The sequence below is a fragment of the Carcharhinus amblyrhynchos genome, chromosome 6 (assembly GCF_965287045.1).
Source record: "Carcharhinus amblyrhynchos chromosome 6, sCarAmb.v2.hapA, whole genome shotgun sequence".
NCBI classification, from domain to species: domain Eukaryota; kingdom Metazoa; phylum Chordata; class Chondrichthyes; order Carcharhiniformes; family Carcharhinidae; genus Carcharhinus; species Carcharhinus amblyrhynchos.
The window spans coordinates 73,578,072-73,599,221 of NC_137329.1; the positions used below are offsets into that span (position 1 = coordinate 73,578,072).

Genomic DNA, 21,150 nt, shown 5'->3' on the forward strand with positions numbered 1-21,150 from the left:
AACAAGGCACAGAAAGAAGCACATCTGAGCTTGCTTGGAAGTTTGTGAAATAATTAATTACAAGTGGCCACTCTTTTTCAGGTAGTTATAAAATTTTTGCTCGCTCGATATTTTACCTGTACCCTAGGGCTCGCTCTCCACCGTTCCCTGGAACATTGACTGTGCAGATATTCGCCAAATGGGGCCTCTCATTTGTTCCTGTCCTTTATCCTGTCAGAAGGGAACAGCCTTTCTCCCAACACCTGCCGTAGGCGAGATTGAAAGCTGAGAGGAGCTGGGAAATCAGATCTGGCAGTCTCTGTAGTTGACGTGACCTGATTTCCTAATAACTCTAGTAATCTGTCTGTGGCCCAGGATGTGTACAATGTACGTTTTGTTCTCTAAACATTGTGCAGGCTCCATGAGAAAGCATTAATTGGATATTAAATCCTGTGATTTTCCATTGCTCCCTCACAACAAAATGTCACATTACTACTCGATTGGCTTTGCTGAAACTTTTTTTTAAAAGGATCTATTCTCAGGCAGTGGGCACAGCTGGTAAGGTTGACAATTGATGCCAATCCCTAATTGCCCCTTTGAAGGTGGTGATGTTGAACCAATGTAGTGTGGTGTGAGGGAGGAAGTGCCAGTAATTTGCCCCAGCAGTGCTGAGATTGTGTGTGGGGTTTGGGGACGGGGTGGGGGGTGGTGGTCCCCCTTGACCTTTGAAGCAGTAATGGAGTGCTTCTTAAACATTTCCATTTGGAGACCCCCATCTCTAGGCTTCAGAGTTGCTGTGACACCCTCAGTGGGAGATGTTGGGGATGGGAGGGGAGCAGAGTTGTTAACTTTCCAGTATTTGTTTTTTTTAATTTTGGGGGCAAAGTATCCGGCTCAGTCAGAAAGCTAGCGTGTAGCTCGACGGTTGCACAGAGCAGTTTTCTCTCCAAATTTTGAATTGCTTTAAAGAAAAAGCAATAAGTGGTCGTGGTTTAAGCCATCACTGTGGAAGGGGGTGGGCACTCCGAGTTGGAAACAGGCTTCACAGTTATTGGCACGTCCCATCAAAAGGCACATCAATCAGAAAACTCCTCCCCTCACCACCACGAGGTATTGAGGGTCTCTGTCCCCAGTAAAATCATTGCCACCACACCGTCCCCCCCCAACCCCCACCCCGCCCCGCCCCAACCACTCCCCCTCCCAAATCATACATAAACTAACCTTCCACTGGGGTCTGGCTCCAGCACAGCCCCTAGACACAGATTGGTACTGCTGGCTTGGCACAGCCAGGGTGCCACTGATTCCGCTGCTGGTGAGATTCATGATTTCCAGTTTTCTTGGAATTTTGTATCCCTGCTGGTGATCCCACGCAGGGAGAGTCTGTGTCAAAATCCCACACTACTGTTTCCTGTGGCTTTTCCAGAGCAGGAATCAGGCCTCAAGCATCATCCATTTAGACTACGTCCACCATTAGAAAAAAGCATGAGGATTTAAATTATCTCACAGCTATTAACATTCAGAATCTGCTGCTGGACAAAGGGAGTGTTAAGGTTGTCTGTGCATTTAATGTTTCTTACCCATCTCTATTATTTCTCATTGCAACTATCAGGGTGATATCTTACCAAAAAATGGAAGTGTTGATCCCAACAAGAAAACCAGTGTCTTTCTCTTCAGAGAAACAGGTCGATTTTCTCTCCAGATCTTATGACTTTGCTGAATAAAATCATGGGAGTGTGCCAGCAAAATCCTGCTGCTCATTCTGAGTAAAGCACCCCCTCCAGCCCACTCTGGAGATCTTGGAGACCTCTCCATGCCTGATCGAAATCAGTACTTCTCTATCTCTCCCCAATTACTGCCCCTGCCCTTCCATCCCATCCCCAATGCGATTGCTGGTGTCCCCTGCACCTCCAGCTGTTCCTGGCCCACGCCCCCACCACCCCCCAAACCCAACGCTATTGCCGGTATCCCCTGCACCTCCCATCTATTCCTGGCCATCATCACATCTGACTGAATCCCCCCCTCCCGCCCCATGAGGCTCTCACTGGGATCTGCCCTTTGGCACTACCAGGTTGGCATGGGTGTGGTGTCAACCTGGCAGTGCCAATCTGCCCGGGGGCATTGCCTGGCCATGTTCCTCTCCCCCATGACAGGTTCACTGTTGTAAATGAATATTTGATGCGGGGTAGGGGTGGGATTCCTGGAGAGAATGCTCGCTAATGTAATAAAATGAGCTTTCTGCAGTCCCATGGCTTGTTTCTGACCATTCCGTCGACAAGGGGGCTAGTAAGGTCGGAATTTGGAAACTCACCGGCACGAGTTGCACCCTCCGGATTTTGAACGTGGAACACCATTCCCGCAGACAGAGAGCATGGGCTGAAAATCGCTCCGGCAGTGTTTCTGACTTGGTTATTTTTAAAATTTGTTTTTTTGGCCAGCTGGGCCAGCATTTATTCTCCACCCCTGACAGCATTTAAGAGTCAACCATATTGCTGTGGATCTGGAATCATGCGTAGGGGCGAGAGATTTCCTTTCCTACGGTACAATCACTCATTAGAGTTTTGATTCCAGATTTTTATTGAATTCTAATTTTGCCATGCGCCGTGAAGGGATTCAAACCTGGGAACCTGGAGCATTACCCTGGGTCTCTGGCTCACTAGCCCAGCAACAATACCACCACTGCCTCCCCTTTCTTCCATCCTTTTTCTTTCTGAAGTTTTGATCTCTCTCAGCCATTTGAGGGTGATATTGTGTTGGGGCTGGATTCGGGCAGGCATCTGCAATTAAATAAGTGGAAGCAATGGCATTTCATAAGTGGGAGAGGAGCCAGAGATTTGTGGGAGTAATCCTGTCCTCAACTTTGTCTCCATTCCCAGACATTCCTACAAACAGTAACCTTGCCCATCCTTCAGTGTGTGGTTCAGGTCAGTTCTAATGGTCCCCAGCATCCATAGCAGCTGAAATGGAAAAGTAACAGAGAAAGAACTACCATTTCTACAGCATCTTTTTAGGCCCAAAAGCCTTTACTACCAGTGAAATATTTTTGACGTGTCGTTAGTGATGTAATAAAGAAAATGCTGCGGCCAATCTGCGCACAACGAACTCCTGCAAAATAGTAACAACATAATGGCAATGAATCTACTTTTTAATGGTGTTAGCTGAGGGATATATCTTGGCCAGAATGCCAAGAACTCCTCTATCCTTCTGTAACACTGCCAAGGGACCCGAGGGGGAAGACAGACCTCGCATCTCACTCAGATCTCTAACAATCCTGCAATGATTTAATTCCTTTCAAACTATGAATATTTTCTTCCACAGAGAAAAACCCCACAATGCCTTGCTAAAACTGTACCTTATCATACCAGAAAAATCTACCAATCTCTGAACACCCTGGTGTCTGACCAGAGCAAAGCAAATCGTCCATCATACTAAGATAAAAGCAAATTACTGCGGATGCTGGAATCTGAAACAAAAACAGAAAATGCTGAAAATTCTCAGCAGGTCTGGCAGCATCTATGGAGAGAGAATAGAATCAACGTTTTGAGTCTGGATGACCCTTAGACAGAACTCTGATGAAAAATCATCCAGACATGAAATGTTGGGTGAAATCTTACCTAAAAATGGCTGAATGTTGGGTCTGGTGTGATAAGCGGAGTGTTTCCCACCGATGATGTCAGGCTAAATCTTACGGCTCATTGGTATTATTTTCTATTCTATGAGTTTCACGCTTCTCCAGGGGCACGTTCCCTCTGATTTACCCACCCCATAACTCCTTCACTGCTGCAGGCACCGGGGAGCCCCATATAAACAGCTCCCATGCACTAGTTCCACCAGGGCTATCAGGGAAGGCAGCCCAGAAGGTAGCACCGCCCTTTTTGGAGGGGGCCCTCACCAGAATGCTGGATGGAGTGGAACAGAGACAGGCCACGTTCTACCTCCATTCCAGGATACAACCTTCCAGCAGAGTCACCACCCCTGCCTGGACAGGGGGCAATGTTGGAAGAAGATGAGTGATCACTCAGCCAGGGTAAGTGATCCACCCCCCAGTCTCCCACTGGACCGCGCCCCCCCCCCATTCCCCCCCACCCCATTGCTCCCCCACCCCTCGCCCCCGCCCCTTCTCTCGCTCAGCCACCTTGTCCTTTGCCAAGACCAGACACTAGATTGCCGCCTCCCTCCCACAAGCACCATGCTCCCCAAGTAGTTGCTATCCTTCTCAGACTCCAGCTCTCAAGCAAAGCCTGCCACTCTTCATCACCATCTTAAATGTAAGCACTCCCACCTGCACTCTCCCTACCTACGTCATACAATCTCGACCACAACAGGCGCAGTCAGCTAGAATCATTACTGAGCGGAGAACCGTTAAATGGTTTGAGGAGTAAGCCCTCCCTCAAACTGGCCAGGGAGGAGGAACCTGTGTTTCTGGTGAAGTGGAGGTAACAAAGAAACTTGGGAATCTTCACCACATATGCTGATATTCCTCAAGTCTCAAGTGAGTAATAAATATTCCCTCTCAATCCCCTGTACTGAAGTGATTCCATCTGCCTTGCCTTGCAGGCTGACCACTGGAACAGGCCGCACCACCCTCACACCATCCTCACTCCAACTGCTCAGAAGGGGGATTTCTTCAACTCCATCATTGAAGAGGCCTCACAACTGTCACCTGCACCCGGCACCAATGCAGATACTCACACCTCAGTGGATTCATTAAGTAGACAGGCTTCTGGGTCACTCACTGGTGAGCACCTCACAGCTGAAGATCCACAGCAGGTAGAGACAGGGACACCCCAGGGAGCTGGGATTTGGAGGGATGCTGGAGCCCAGGAATCTGCTGAGCCCCAGGCCGCTGATATGCCCCTGGATCCAGTTGCCCCACAGCTGCTAGATCTGTAAAATAGAGTTGTGAACTTTAGCAAGGGATGACCCCAGCCCTCAGAGTGGATCAATCCCTTCTCCTTCTCCGAGTAGATGGTGCTGTCATTGCAGTGAACTGAGGCTAACACCATGAGGTTGGCATCCACATGGAGACTTGCACTCTATGGCAGGGCATGTCCGCACCATGCTGCAGGGCTTCAACTGTATGGTACGGACTCTATTGGGAATCCAGAAATGTCAGCACAACAGGATGGCAGGCCCTTGGATCTCACTCCAGCTGACCCTCCAACTCTTGAAGGAACACAGTTGCCCCCAGGAACCTGAAGGGAAGAGGATTAGCAAGATTACAGCCACGGGCATTCCAGATGGGAGGCATTTCCGGCCCATCTGATGCGTCTCCCCGAAATGGGGATTCTGCGACCCTCACCCCCGGCCCTGAGTTGAAGCTATCCGTATCTCCTGAATCCTCTCCAGTGCCCCCGAGCAGTGCATATTGCAGAGGGTGCTGGCTGCCTGAGCGTTCACCTCTGAGGTGATGGGGGTGCCAGGTTCACGCTTCTGTAGACCTATCGTAAATGGTTAAAATTCGGCGCAGTCTCAATATCTCGACAGCATGCTCACTAATGAAATACTAATGTATTAAAATGAGCTTTCTGCGGTCCCACAGGGTGTTTCCTGCCCCTCCATGGGTGGGAAGATAGGGATTCAGAAACTCCCAGTGCCAATTGCACACTCCAGGTTTTGCGCATGCACCATCGCTCCTGTAGACGAGCTTGTGGCCTCAAATTTCACTCCTTTAGCTCTATCCTCTCCCCACAGGCTCTATCAGACCAACCTATGATGCTGGTGTCTGATAGATAAGGGTGCAGTACTTAAAGTTTACCACAGTGTGGCAGCACAAACACGCACACGTACCTTTATACAATCTGATTTATGAAATCAACTGGGAAATTTATGAAATACCTTGGAGGTGAAATAGTCTCCAAATTGGGCAATATGGATTTGTTGCCTCTTTTGTGCTAAAAAAAATCTTGTATAAAATGTTTGGGTAATTTTCTGCTAACACTACGGTGCAATGTCATGGGGCCCCGATATTTTATATCTGATGAGGCTGCCCCATGACATTGTAAAGTCTTGGACACCCTTTTGGTGGGATTGACATTTTGTGTGAATGTGAAGTGATCAACTTGTTAACAAGTTAATCATAGAATCTCTACAGTGCAGAAGGGAGACATTCGGCCCATCGAGTCCGCGTCAACCACAATCCCACCCAGGCCCTATCCCCGTTACCCCAAAATCCCATGAATTTACCCGAGCTAGTTCCCCTGATACTAAGGGGCAATTTTAGCACAGCCAATCAACCTCACCTATGCACCTTTGGACTGTGGGAGGAAACCGGAGCACCCGGAGGAAACCCCCGCAGACACGGGGAGAATGTGCAAACTCCACATAGAGAGTGAACCAAGATGGGAATCAAACCCGGGTCCCTGGAGCTGTGAGGCAGCAGTGTTAACCATTGTGCTACCGTAATGGATGGGATTTAACACAGGCCTCTCGGCCTTAATGGCCCAATAAGGGTCAAGCTGAAGATTTAAGCCCTTCCCAGCATTAAGTTGTTTTAACAGTTTGGTAGTCAGAGTATTTACATTTAATGATTGGGGCCATATAACAGAAGCCGTTCATTCAGCTCCTCAAACCCGTTCCACCCTTCAGCTAGATCAAGGCCGAACTGTGTCTGAACTCCAACTCTGACCCTGAATATATACACTTAACCTATCAGTTACTGGATTCTCAGCTCCCACTACCCTCTTTGCCCCACTCCATCCCACCCTAACTCCCCTGCCCCCATATGGTGTGTTTCACATGGAGGGAAGTAGCACACATTTGGCCGTTAGCAGAACCTGTTGGTCCTTAGCATTATCACTGGGATTTCCCATTGACTCCATCAAACTCACAGTGGGGGTGCACCACTGGCTGGGCCAGAGCTTCCAGCGGCATGAACAGCCGGAAAGTTCCGACCGCAGTCCCTTGTTTATCATTCAAACATCTCTCAAAGAAATGGTTAGAAGTGAGGTTCCATTGGTCTAGCGACATCTCTTATTTAATAATTCAATCTAGCCCTCCCCACCCCTTTCTTTCTCTTTTCCCAGTTGATTGCCTCTCAGAACTAGTAATATTCCCATTTTCCTGGGAACACGGTCCATCATTTTATTCCCTTAATAAGGAGATGGTGCTTGTGTTCAGGTATTCTCTATTTCACCTGCATCCTCAGATATCCTCCACATGTGAATCCAGGGCAACATATTTCTCAGGCATGGGCTGGCACAGTGGTTAGCGCTGCTGCTGCTGCTCAGTGCCAGGGCCCGGGTTCGATTCCCGGCTTGGGTGATTGTGTGAAGTTTGCGCATTCTCCTGTAGTCAATGTGGGTTTCCTCCAGATGCTCCGGTTTCCCCCCACACTCCAAAGATGCGCAGGTTAGGTGGATTGACCATGCTAAATTATGTGTCAGGGTGATTAGCCGGGTAAATATGTGCAGTAATTGGGTGGGATTGCTGTTGGTGCAGGCTTGATGGGCCGAATGGCCTCTTTCTGCACTGTAGGGATTCTATGATTCTAAATCCTGGTGATATTTGACAGCAAATACAATTGTGAAAGTTTTATCATTTTCTTTGTTGGTTAAGCGGCAGAAGATCTCAGATTCCTCCTCAGCTTATTCAATGGATTTGTTTTTGCTGCTCACGTGAATAGGTCCTTCACAGTCAATGAAGTACTTTGTAAAATTCATTTATGGGACATGGGTTTCACTGGCTGGCCAGCATTTATTGCCCATCCCTTGCTGCCCTTGAACTGAATAGCTAGCTCTGCCATTTCAGAGGGCATTGCTTTGGCTCTGGAATTATGTGTCTTATTGACCAGGTAAGGACAGCAGATTTCATTCTCTAAAGGACATTTTTGAACCGGATGGGTTTTTCTGTCAATGACAATGGTTTCATGATCATCAGCAGATTCTTAATTGCAGATGTTTCTTATTGAATTCAATTTCCACCATCTGCTGTGTTGGGATTTGAATCTGAGTCCCCAGAACATTAACTGAATTTCTGGATTAATAGTCTAGCGATAATACCACTAAGCTATTGCTTCCCTTGTGGTGTCACTGCAGAAAACACACCATTATGTCATATATAAAACAATAAATGTTGAGCAAATTCCCTCAAAAAGCAATGTGATAATGGCCAGATCATCTTGTTTTTTTTGTGTGATGTTGATTGTGGGATGAATCAGGAAGAACTCCCCTGTTCTTTGAAATAATATAAGAAGCCTGACAACACCAGGTTTAAGTCCAACTGATTTATTTGATAGTAAACTCTTTGAAATAATGCCATAGGATTTTTTACATCAACCTGAACAGCAGGCTTGTTTTAGCATCTGACCTGAAATTTGACTCTTCCAACAGTGCAGCTCTCGTACTACCACACTGGAGCATCAACATTGATTTTTGTGCTTAAGCCTAGAGTGGGACCTGAATCCAGAACCTCATGACTCAGAGACAGTGGAATGGTGGTTAACACTGCTACCTCACAGCCCCAGGGACCCAGGTTTGATTCTGGCCTTTGGGTCACTGTCTGTGTGGAGTCTGCATGTTCCACTAGGTGCTCACACTCCAAAGATGTGCGAGTTACTTGAATTGGCCATGCTAATCGTGTCAGGGGGACGAGCAAGGTAAAAATATTGGATTATGGGGATAGGGCCCGGGTGGGACTGAGGTTGGTGCAGTTTTGATGGGCAAATGGCCTCCTCCTGCAATGCAGGGATTCTATCAATCCATGCGACAAGAGTGCTATCCATTGGGTAGCATGGTGGCAATATGGGCATCACTGCTGCCTCACTGCGCCAGGGACCTGTGTTCAATTCCAACCTTGAGTGACTATGTGGGGTTTGCATTCTCCCTGTATCTATGTATGGTTCCTCCAGATGCTCTGGTTTCCTCCCACAGTCCAAAGATGGTAGGTTAGGCAGATTAGCCATGCTAAATTGCCCCTAGTGTCCTCAGATATGCATGTTACGTGGGTTAGCCATGGGAAATATGTGGGGTTACAAGGAGAGGGCAGGGGGAGACGACCTGGGTAAGATGATCTGTCAGAGAGTCAGTACAGACTCGATGGGCCAAATGGTCGTCTTCTGCACTGTAGGGATTCCATGAGCCATTGCCAACACTTGAGTGGGCTTCCCAGAGCACAGCGAGCGCACCGTGGAAATTGACACGACTTAAAGAAATAACAGGCACAAAATTCCATAACTCTCACAGCTGTTATCTTCTCCAATTGTGTGAGAGGCTTTTGCACACTGTGCTGAGAGATTACTATCACTAATGTCACCAGTTCAGCTGCATTCAATTCACGTTGTCGTCATGTCTCATTCATGCATTTTGTCAGGAGACCTGGAAGTTAGATGCAAATGCAATGGCTGGGTTGGAAAAATATTTGTATCAACTTTATGTGCAAGAATCACTTGTGTTGCTTTATTTATTATCTGTGTCAATGAAATAGAATTGTAAAACTCGCAAATATAGCTGACAAACCACATCTATAAAATGTCAACAAATTGTCACTTAACACAGCATTGGATGGTACTAATGCCATCAGGCACATCTATCTGTTTATTATTTTCTATACAATAAATAGATGAGGTGGTTTGTTGTATCCTCTCATTGTGCAGCCTGTTTGAATCTGGGTGTGTTTAATTAATAACTTAAAGGCAAGATTGAAAGTGTTGGGGTTGACATAGCCGCCTGTTATCTGGCCACTGTGATGTGAGGTTGTGAGATACTGGGAGGGTTGGGATCACCCGACTGTAAGGGGAATATCATCTTCAGCAAAGCATTATTTATAACCTCAATGCTGGCTGTGAGCGCGTAACATTGGACTTTTAATAAATAGTAAGTGTTAGAGCCTATGATGTGGAGTTGCTGGCGTTGGACTGAGATAGGCACAGTAAGTAGTCTCACAACACCAGATTAAAGTCCAACAGATTTATTTGGTAGTACAAACCACAAGCTTTCAGAGCATTGCCTTTTTATCAGGTGAGTGAAGAGTTGAGCTCACAAACAGGACATATATAGACACAAACTCAATTACAAGATAATGGTTGGAATGCGAGTCTTAATAGGTAATCGAGTCTTTACAACTGCAGACAATGTGAGTGAAGAAGGATTAAGCACAGGTTGCTCTACATCTAATTTGCTTCCTCTACATCTAATTTGTTGTGCTGCTTGTCGGACATTTGGTATTGAATGCACAGAAATTTCCTCCAAGTAAACATTAGGGAGTCCACGACCTAGTCTTTAGTCTTCACTACAATCTCCACTCCCTAGTCTCATTCCTCTCCCTGGCAATTATCTAAAACTGGACAATACTGCTTGCAGCCTTGGTGTTGTATCTTACTCTGGGATGGGCGTCTGGCCACATATTTGTGGCACCACTAAGACGACTGCTTTCACCTCATAGCATTAACTCTCTGCTCCTGTGCTGCCCACTGTGCCATCTGCTGCTGAAACCCTCACCCTTGCCTTTGACACTTAGACTTAACTATTCCAATACTAAATGTAGTCTTCTGAAGAATCAAGAACAAATGATTAATAAAACAAAATAATCATAGTGGGGTGGGCGGTAACAGCCTGTGATGAGGCACAGTAACTAAAACAAAACATCAGAGGAAATTTATTAAATCAAATGAAGATGATGTCTCTTGAAGTAATGATGCATCCCAGCCCTGGCAGTACCCGCTGATCGTTAGACACCTCATGCTCCCTATCCAGGGTCACCCAGTCACAAACACAGATATGGTAGAGGGATAGACAGTCAGGTCGGACAACTGACTGCCCACTGCCTGAACCTGTTGATATTCACCTTGGCCAAGCCCAGGAGCAGGCCTATGAGGAAGTCTGCCTCCCTCCCCACCAGCCAGTCACCCCCTTCCCCAGCACTGGTTGAACCTCTCACTCCCAGTATATGAGCAGTTATCAGATGATGGCCCATTAAGCATCTAATCACTGCATCAAGGGTAGTCGTGCCATCAGCAGCCTACGCCTTGAGCTCTGGAATTCCCTCTCTCAAATCCTCCACCTCCCTAACTCTTTTGGCTTCCCTTAAAATACATCTTAAGACCTACTTAGTGACCAATATCTCCTGTCCTAATATGTCCTTTTACGACTCTGTGTCAAATAATGTCTGATAACAGACCTGTAGCATGCTTTGGAACATCTTATCTCATTGAAAGGACAATATAAATTCAAGTTGTGTTTGTTAATGATGGCATTTGTTCTTAATCATCTTTTAGTAAGGAGAAAATCCAAGGCAGGTTGTGACAAGAGAAATGGAGGGTGAGATTTTCCGGCCTTTCCTGCCAGTGGGATCTTCTGATCCTGCAGAAGGTGACCCATTGCGGCGAATTCGGTAGGCTCTGGCTGGACCGGGAAACATTCTGCAGAGGGGCTGGAAAATCTTGCCCAAGGTACCATTGTTTTGTCTTAGTCTTGTAGTGATTCTTGCAACTCAGTCACAGGACACGAGAATGCTTTGCTCAGTTTAACTTAGCATAGATGTGGCAAAGAGTTATCAATCATTTCCAGCATGAGGAAAGACTCAAACTAATTCAGACTAGGCTGAATTTGATCTGAGATCCCAGTGAAAACTTAGAATGTCAACATAAGTATGTCAACCAATATTATGTAGCCATTTTGTAGCCGAAGGTGAAACTGTATTTATTGAATAATGATCCTTTTGGACTTCAGTAAGTGAGTCTTTTTGTTTCTCAGCTCCAACAAAGTCGTACAGTGTGGAAGAAGCAGTGGAAACTATTGGATTTGGACGATTCCATGTATTACTGGTCACAATCATGGGGAGCACCAGTGTGAGTATTGGTAGAGTCCAGACTGTAGAGACCTCTGTATTGCACACTGCCAGAACAATGACTGGAGGGTGATGAAAGGTAAGTTTTGCCTTGGCTTTGGGCAAATGAATAATACAGGGCAGAGCTAGGGAGTGCAACTTCATAAAAATCTCTGAAAATGCTGGAGGCACTCAGCAGGTCTGGCAGCATCTGTGGAGAGAAAACCCAAGTTGATGTTTCAGGCTGATGATTCTTTGATCAGGACTGGGAAAAGTTAGAAACATTGATAGGCCTTAAGCGGGTGAAAAGGGGGAGGGTGGGAAAAGCACAAAGAGCAGTGATAGAGAGTGGAGGATTGAAGATTTGGTGGCACAGAGGAAAAGGGTATAATGATGGAACAAGCAAAAAAGCAGAAGATGTGCCCAGAAGAGATGTGAATTGTGGGAAAATGAATGCAAAGGTAGGAGAAAAATGAGATTAAGACCAAAACCTGCAGAGAAAAGGAAACAAAATAGGGGCAGAGGTTAGGGTCTGAAATTGTTGAATATTTAGTCAGAAGCTGCAAACTGTCGAATCAAAAGTGAGGTGCTGTCCCTTCAGGTAAAAACATTCAAAACATGAGCAGATGTAGGCCATTCAGCCCTCGAGCCTGCTGTGCCATTTCATAAGATGATGGCTGATCTGTTTGTGTTTTGAATTCCATCTTCCTTTCCTTACCCAATGAGAATCTATCTGTGCCCACCTTAAAAATATTCAGTGACCACACCTCCACTGCCTTCTGAGGCAGAGATTCTGTGAGAGAAAATTCTTCTCATCTCTGCCGTCAAAGGATGACCCTGAATTTTATAGCAGTGCCCCCCCCAGTTCTAGACCCACCCACAGGAGGAAACATCCTTTCCACGTCCACCTTGTCAATACCGTTCAGGATCCTACATACTCCAGTCAAGTCAGTCCTCACTCTTCTAAGTTCTAGTGGAAACAAGCCACAAGGTTGAAAGACGAGTTCAACCTTTCCTTGTCAGACAATCCAATTGTTCCACTTCCATTCCCAGGTGCAATGTGATACCTTGTCCTTTAAAAATTGCTGAGTTATCCTGGCTTCATCCACCTTACAGCAGGGAAAATCTTAAACTGGAAGCTGCTGACCTTAAAATCACAGTGAACACCCCAGTGGAATTGGAAGAATTAATTAAGAAGTGCTTCCACTCTGAAATGACGAATCAAATGTTTAACATTTTCACACATCACTATGCTAAGAACAAAGAAACTTACAGCACAGGAATGGGCCCTTTGGCCCTCCAACCTGCACCGACTGTGCTGCCCGACTGAACGAAAACCCGCTACCCTTCCGGGGTTGGTATCCCTCTATTCCCATCCTATTCATGTATTTGTCCAGACGGCCCTTAAAAGTTGCTACCGTATCTGCTTCCACCATCTCCCCAAGTTCCAGGCACCCACCACCCTCTGTATGATAAACTTACCTTGTACATCTCCTTTAAACCTTGTCCCTCGCGCCTTAATCCTATGTCCTCTTGTAATTGACTCTTCCGCCCTGGGAAAAAGCTTCTGACTATCCACTCTGTCCATGCCCCTCATAATCTTGTAACATTCCAGTGAGAACAAACCAAGTCTGTCCTCATAGCTAATGCCCTCCATATCAGGCAACATCCTGGTAAATATTTTCTGTACCCTCTCCAAAGTCTCCACATCCTTCTGCTAGTGTGGTGGGCAGAATTGAACACTATATTCCAAGTGTGGCCGAACTAAGGTTCTATAAAGCTGCAACATGACTTGCCAATTTTTAAACTCAGTGTCTTGGCCAATGAAGGCAAGCATGCCGTATGTCTTCTTGACTACCTTCTCCACCTGCATTACCACTTTCGGTGACCTGTGTACCCGTACATCCAGATCCCTCTGCCTAACAATACTCTTAAGCGTTCTGCCATTTACTATATATTTCCTATTTGTATTAGACCTTCCAAAATGCATTACCTCACATTTGTCTGGGTTAAATGCTATCTCTCCGCCCAAGCCTCTGACCAATCTATATCCTGCTGTATCCTTTAATGCTCCTCATCACTATCCGCAAATCCACCAATCTTTGTGTCGTCTGCAAACTCACTAATCAAACCAGTTACATTTTCCTCCAAATCATTTCTACATATTACGAACAGCAAAGGTCCCAGCACTGATTCCTGAGGAACGCCACTTTTCACAGCCCTCCATTCAGAAACACATCCTTCCACTGCTACCCTCTGTCTTTTATGACTGAGCCAGTTTTGTATCCACCTTGCCAGCTCACCTCTGATCCCATGTGACTCCACCTTCTGCACCAGTCTGCCATGAGGGACCTTGTCAAAGGCCTTGCTGAAGTCCATGTAGACAACACCCACTGCCCTACCGTCATCAATCATCTTCATCACTTCCTCGAAAAACTTGATCAAGTTAGTGAGACGTGACCTCCCCTTCACAAAACCATGTTGCCTCTCGCTAATAGTCTACTTATTTTCAAGTGGGAATAAATCCTGACTTGAAGAATCCTCTCCAATAATTTCCCCATCACTGAGGTAAGGCTCACCGGCCTGTAATTACTTGGATTATTCTTGCTATCCTTCTTAAATATAAGAACAACACTGGCTATTTTCCAATTCTCTGGGACTTCCACTGTATGTGGAGATGCCGGCATTGGACTGTGGTAAGCACAATAAGAAGTCTCACAACACCTGGTTAAAGTCCAACAGGTTTATTTGGTAGCACAAGCCACGAGCTTTCAGAGCACTGCTCCTTCATCAGGTGAGTGAGAGTTCTGTTTACAAACAGGGCAGATAAAGACACAAAGTCAATTCACGGAATAATGGTTGGAATGCGAGTCTTGACAGGTAATCAATGTGAATGGAGAGAGCATTAAGCACAAGTTAAAGAGATATGTATTGTCTCCAGCCAGGACAGTTAGTGAGGCTTTGCAAGCTCAGGCAAGTCATAGAGGTTACAGATCATGTAACATGAACCCAAGATCTAGTTGAGGCTGCCCTCATGTGTGTGGAACTTGGCTATCAGTTTCTGCTCAGCGATTCTGCATTGTCGTGTGTCATGAAGGCTGCCTTGGAGAACGCTTATCCAAAGATCAGAGGCTGAAATGTTCCCCAACAGGAAGAGAACAGTCTTGCCTGGTGATTATCGAGCAGTGTTCATCCATCCGTTGTAGCGTCTGCATGGTTTCCCCAATGTACCATAACTCGGGACATCCTTTCCTGTAGCATATTAGGTAGACATCTTTGGCTGAGTTGCAAAAGTATGTACCGTGTACCTGGTGGATGGTGTTCTCATGTGAGATGATGGCATCCATGTCAATGACCTGGCACGTCTTGCAGAGGTTGCTGTGGCAGGGTTGTATGGTGTTGTGGTCACTATTCTCCTGAAGGCTAGGTAGTTTGCGGCGGACAATGGTCTGTTTGAGGTTGTGCAGTTGTTTGAAGGCAAGAAATGGGGGTGTGGGGATGGCCTTGGCGAGATGTTTGTCTTCCAGTACTGGACCCGTTGTCGTCCAGTACTTCCCTGGGGGCGGAGAAGCTATGAAACCTCCAGAGCCTTCAATATGTCATTGATGAAGACAAGTATCTCGCCAAGGCTATCCCCACACCCCCCACTTCTTGCCTTCAAACAACCGCACAACCTCAAACAGACCATTGTCTGCAGCAAACTACCCAGCCTTCAGGAGAACAGTGACCGTGACATCACACAACCCTGCCACAGCAATCCCTGCAAGACATGCTGGATCATGTCACGTGAGAATACCATCCACCAGGTACACGGCACATACTCTTGCAACTCAGCCAACATTGTCTACCTGATATACTGCAGGAAAGGATGTCCCGAGGCATGGTACACTGGGGAGACCATGCAGACACTACGACAACGGATGAATGTACACCTCTCGACAATCACCAGGCAGGAGTGTTCTCTTCCTGTTGGGGAACACTTCAGCAGTCACGGGCATTCAGCCTCTGATCTTCGGGTAAGCGTTCTCCAAGGCGGCCTTCACAACATACAACAACGTAGAATCGCTGAGCAGAAACTGATAACCAAGTTCCACACACATGAGGACGGCCTCAACTGGGATCTTGGGTTCATGTCACACTATCTGTAACCCCCACGACTGGCCTGGGATTGCAAAATCTCACTAACTGTCCTGGCTGGAGACAATATATATCTCTTTAACCTGTGCTTAACCCTCTCGCCACTCACATTGTAGCTTTAAGACTTGATTACCTGTAAAGACTCGCATTCTAACCATTATTTTGTAAATCACCTTTGTGTCTTTATATGCCCTGTTTGTGAACAGAACTCTCACTCACCTGATGAAGGAGCAGTGCTCTGAAAGCTTGTGGCTTGTGCTACCAAATAAACCTGTTGGACTTTAATTAAGTTTCTTTCTACTTTCCTTGTATTCCCCACTTGCTTCGTATGTTTCCAGACTCCTAGCTTTGACAAATGCTTCCTTTTTCTCTTTGACTAGACTCACAATATCTCCTGTTATCCAAGGTTCCCAAAACTTGCCATTCTTAATCTTTCATCCTTACAGGAACGTGCTGGTTCTGAATCCCTATCAACTTACACTTTAAAGCCTCCCATATGCCAGATGTTGATTTGCCCTCGAACATCTGCCCCCAATCTATATTCTTCAGTTCCTACCTAATATTGTTGTAATTAGCCTTCCACAGTTTAGCAACTTAACTTGAGGACTACACTTTTCTTTGTACCTTTAAAGCTTACTGAATTGTGGTCACTGTTCCCGAACTACTCCCCTACTAAAAATAAGTTCCTTGGATTGCAAGTATCTGAGAAAGCAGGTGACATTAAATGCTCCCTGAATAGCCTTCCCAGCTCGATGTTAATTCAAGCTATTATGCGGGCATTAATAAACTCGTAAGGGCTTCATCCTGTCACCATTGGCATTCAACAATAGCAGATAAGGGACTTGCCCCATGAGAAGCAGTGTTGGGTTTGCTTGTGGGCTCCCAAGGGAGGGGCCTTCATTCAAAACCTTGATCTTGACCTGGAACTGGGGCAAAGGGGTGTGGGGGGTGCTGAGAGCCACCTGCTTGCCTTTTCTTCAAACCTGCATTCCCTCAACTGCCATCCCACTCTCACTTATCTGTGGTGTTGGTCCCATGGCGATCCTTTGATTGGTGCAGTCTTTGATGGGTGCAGTTCCACCAGTTGCCACTGCTCCCAGTAGCGCTGGCAGGTAATGGAGAGCTGCTGGCCTCTGACTGGCTGGTAACTCTATTTCTGCTCCTGAGGTCCTGGTCAGCTAAATGCCTGATAAGTACTCAAAATAGCAGACCTTCCCCAGTGGAGATGATGCTGACTCTTGCTGGCTCTCCAATTGCTGAGTAAGATCTTGGATCTAATTCTGATCAGGATGATGCAGGAAACAGCTATGGAAGTCAGATAGAACTTCATACCACAGATAGGCCATTCTGGCCAACAGTGCTCTGCCAGTGTTTAACTCAAGACTCTTCTCATTACTTTATCTCAACCTATTTCCTTTACCCTCATGTAATTGACCACGTCATGTCGCACCATCAACAGTGCAAGACTCCCTCAGTGTCAAACATAGATTATATGCTCAAATTCCTACTTGAGGGCTTGAGTCCCAACCAGCTAGCTCAGGTGTGGGAGAGTTACCACAGAGCCAGCCAGCAGTCTTGTGTCCTAGAAGAGATGAAGAGGTTAAGTAAGTAAATGCCACAGAGCCAATGTCAACACTCAGCTGAAAGGGAAAGGGAGAAATGTGAATATTTTGGTCTTGAAATCTGACAATTGAGGGAGCTATTGTAGAGACTGGTCTTGTGGTCTGACCCACAAGGCACATCCTAAAATGGAACTGAAATATAAGATTCTTGAGGAGAAAAGATGAGAAGCTGAAGACTTTATCATGGACTGCTGGCTCTGTGGTAACGCTCTCAAATTTGATTCTTTATCTTCCCTTGGCTGGGCTGCAACTGAGGCTAAAGAAGCCCACCAACCTTCTCAATGAGAGGGGCCAGCCAGACCCATCAGATGCAAATATATCAGTCCAATACTTGCTTTCAGGTCTCCACTTGCTGGAGTGAGATAGAACTCAGCCCATCTGACAAATACTGTTACTAAACCAGTGATCCCTCTATTCCAATGCCACTGGATATCATCCCAATGTCAATATTCTGGGTTCAACCCACAAGGACTGTCTGGAAAAAAAAAGCTGGAATTCTTTCCACTCTGACTCTGAGGTGGGAATACTTTCATTAAGCTGAAGGCTTCCTGTAGTCAGGTGGGTAAAAGAGCTGACTGGAATTCTGAGTGGGTCAGCAGAGGACAAAAAATGAAATTATTTGAGGATGAGCTGAAATGTTTGAATGTGATTGAATCTTGACTTTAACATTTCCTTGGTTATTCCTTCAGGTGGCTGAAGCCATGGAGATCATGTTGCTGGCAGTCATTTCCCCAGTCATTCGTTGTGAATGGCGCCTGGAGGAATGGCAAGTTGCCATGGTTACCACAGTAAGTTTACTTTATTGCACTTCCCGTTCCTGTTTAGGACATTATATAGCCTCTTCACTTAGCCCCCTGTGAGTCAAGAGTGGCATTGTACCATGGTGACTTTATGACAATTGTCCAGAAATTGAATCCAATCCAAGTCTCTGCTAGCTTGCAGTATGACCGATCTAGCTCTCATTAATAAGAAGGACCTACGCTTCCTATTGTCTTCAGGCTTTTGAAACTGAACTTTAGAGTTGTTTGGTTGCACTTTGCTGATTCACTCTTCCACATTAGTGTCTTACAATGTGAACCATTCTCTTTTGTTTTCCAATAAAGTAATTTCTAACATGGAGTGTTAAAAGGTGTACTTGTGTCGTTCACACCTTCAAGTTTTTCAAAGTTTCTTTTTGTTCAGCTATGTGGAATCTTATCAAATGCTTTTGGAACTCTTAAGAAACTATATCTAAAGACCTTCTCCTGTCTACTATGTAATTGCTTCCTCAAGACTTCAATTAGGTTTGTTAGACATGGCCTATTTATAAATCTATTTCTCTCAGTATTCAGTTATTCTGACTTTTCCAATGACATCCATCCATCCTGTACTAACAGGTCTATTGTTTCCCTTTTCTCTCACCTACTTTAATTAAATAATTTGCAATCTAAAGAGACAGTTCCTGACTTCGAAATATATCACCATTCCTTCACTGTTGTTGGCTCAAAATCCTGGAATTTCTTCTCTAACAGCATTGTTGATGCACCTACACCACATGGACTACAATTGTTCAAGGAGGTAGCTCACCACAGCCTTCTTGAGGGCGACTAGGGATGAACAATAAATGCTGGCTTAGCCACTAATATCCACATCTCGTAAATGAATTTTTAAAAATTGGAAGTTTATGGAAATGTTCTCTTTTGATTTAAACCATCTGATCCTGGGGATTGGTCACTTTTTACTATTGTTATTATTCCTGATAATATTTTGTTGATTGTGTTAACTTCAGTGAGTTCCGTATGCATGGTATATTCTCTTCCTTGATTGGAACATACAAGATCTTGAGAGGGTGAATGTGGAGAGGATGTTTCCTCTTGTGGGACAATCTAGGACTAGGGGCAACTGTTTAACAACAAGGAGTTGTCAGTTTAAGTTTTACATTTTTTTTATGTTTACTTTATTAGTGTCACAAGTAGACTTTCATTAACAGTGCAATGAAGTTACTGTGAAAATCCCCTAGTTGCCACATATTGGCACCTATTTGGGTACACAGGGAGAATTTAGTATGACTAATGACCCAGCACATCTTTTGGACTAATGGAGATGAAGTGAAATGTTTTCTCTCAGATGGTCCTTGAAACTCTTCCTCAAAAGGTGGTGGAAGCAGAGCCTTTGAATATCTTTAAGGCAGCATAATAGAGATTCTTGGTGAGCAAGGGGGTGATAGATTATCGGGAGTGGGCAGTATGCGGATTTAAGGTTACTATCATATCAGCCATGATCTTATTAAATGGTGGGGCAGGCTCAAGGGGCTGAATAGCCTACTCCTGTTCCTTGTTCAAAGAACAAATAGAAGTACAGCACAGGAACAGGTCTTTCAGCCCTCCAAGCTTGTGCCGATCATGATGTCCTAACTTATCTAAAAGAAACCTTCTGCCCTTACTCGGTCTGTATACCTCTACATCCTCCCGATTAATGTACCCATCCAAATGCATCTTAAATGTGCCTGCTTCCACCACCTCCTCTGGCAGCACATTCTAGGCACCTGCCACACTTTGCATGGAAAAACTTCCCCCACACATCTCCCTTAAAATTTCCCCCTGTCTCTTTGAACTTGTGCCCCCTTGTAATTGACACCTTCATCTGTGGAAAAAGCCTCTGACTATCCACCCTGTCTATGCCTCTCATAATTTTGTAGACCTCTATCAGGTCTCCCCTCAGCCTCCGTTTTTCAGTGAAAACAACCCTAGTTTATTCAACCGCTCCTCATAGCCAACACCCTTGAAAACAGGCAACATCCTGGTGAACCTTCTTTGCACTCTTTCAGGGCTTCCATCCTTCTGTAGTGTGTTGACTAGAACTGCATGCAGCACTCCATATGTGGCCGAACCAAAGTTTTATATAGCTGCAACATGATTTCCCAACTCTTGTACTCATGCCTCGGCTGATGAAGGCAAGCATGCCTTCTTAATAATCTTGGCCACCTGCGTTGCCATTTTTAGGGAACTGTGAACCTGCATGCCCAGATATCTCTGTATGTTAATGTTCCTGAGAGTTCTGCCATTTACAGTGTAAGTTTGATCCTCTAAAATGTATCACCTCACATTTGTCCGGATTAAACTCCTTCTGCCATTTCTGTGCTCAAGTCTCCAACCTATATATATCCTGTTGTATCCTCTTACAATCCCCAGCACTATCAGTGACTCCACCAATCTTCATATCATCTGCCAACTTACTAATCAAACCACCCACATTTTCCTCCAGATCATTTATATATACTACAAACAACAGAGGTCCCTTTTGAACAATACTAGCTACAGATCTCTAATCTGAAAAACATCCTCCCACTGCTACTCTCTGTCTTCCAAAACCAAGCCAATTCTGTATCCATTTAGCCAGCCCACTCCAAATCCCATATGATTTTAGTTTTTGTACCAGTCTGCTGTGTGGGACCTTGTTAAATGCCTTACTAATGTTCATGTAAACTACATTCACAGCCCTTCCTTCATCAATTATCTTTGTCACCTCTTCAAAAAACTTAATCAAGTTGATGAAACATTACCTCCTCCGTTACAAAACCACACTGCCTATCATTAACTAGTCAATTTTCCTCCAAATGTACCTATATCCTCTCCCTCAGTATCTTTTCCAAAAGCTTCCCCGCCACTGATGG

At 45.4% G+C, this 21,150-nt stretch overlaps 1 protein-coding gene across 4 annotated transcripts in view; it reads left to right on the forward strand.

Moving 5' to 3' along the window:
* Positions 1-21,150, forward strand: part of svopl (SVOP-like) — a 123,023-nt gene that overhangs the window by 41,975 nt on the left and 59,898 nt on the right. For all 4 annotated transcript variants that reach the window (XM_080190655.1, XM_080190653.1, XM_080190654.1 and 1 more), the window contains 2 exons: positions 11,667-11,761; positions 18,188-18,286. In XM_080190655.1, coding sequence (XP_080046781.1) covers positions 11,667-11,761; positions 18,188-18,286 — 194 coding nt within the window. The remainder of the gene's footprint in view (positions 1-11,666; positions 11,762-18,187; positions 18,287-21,150) is intronic.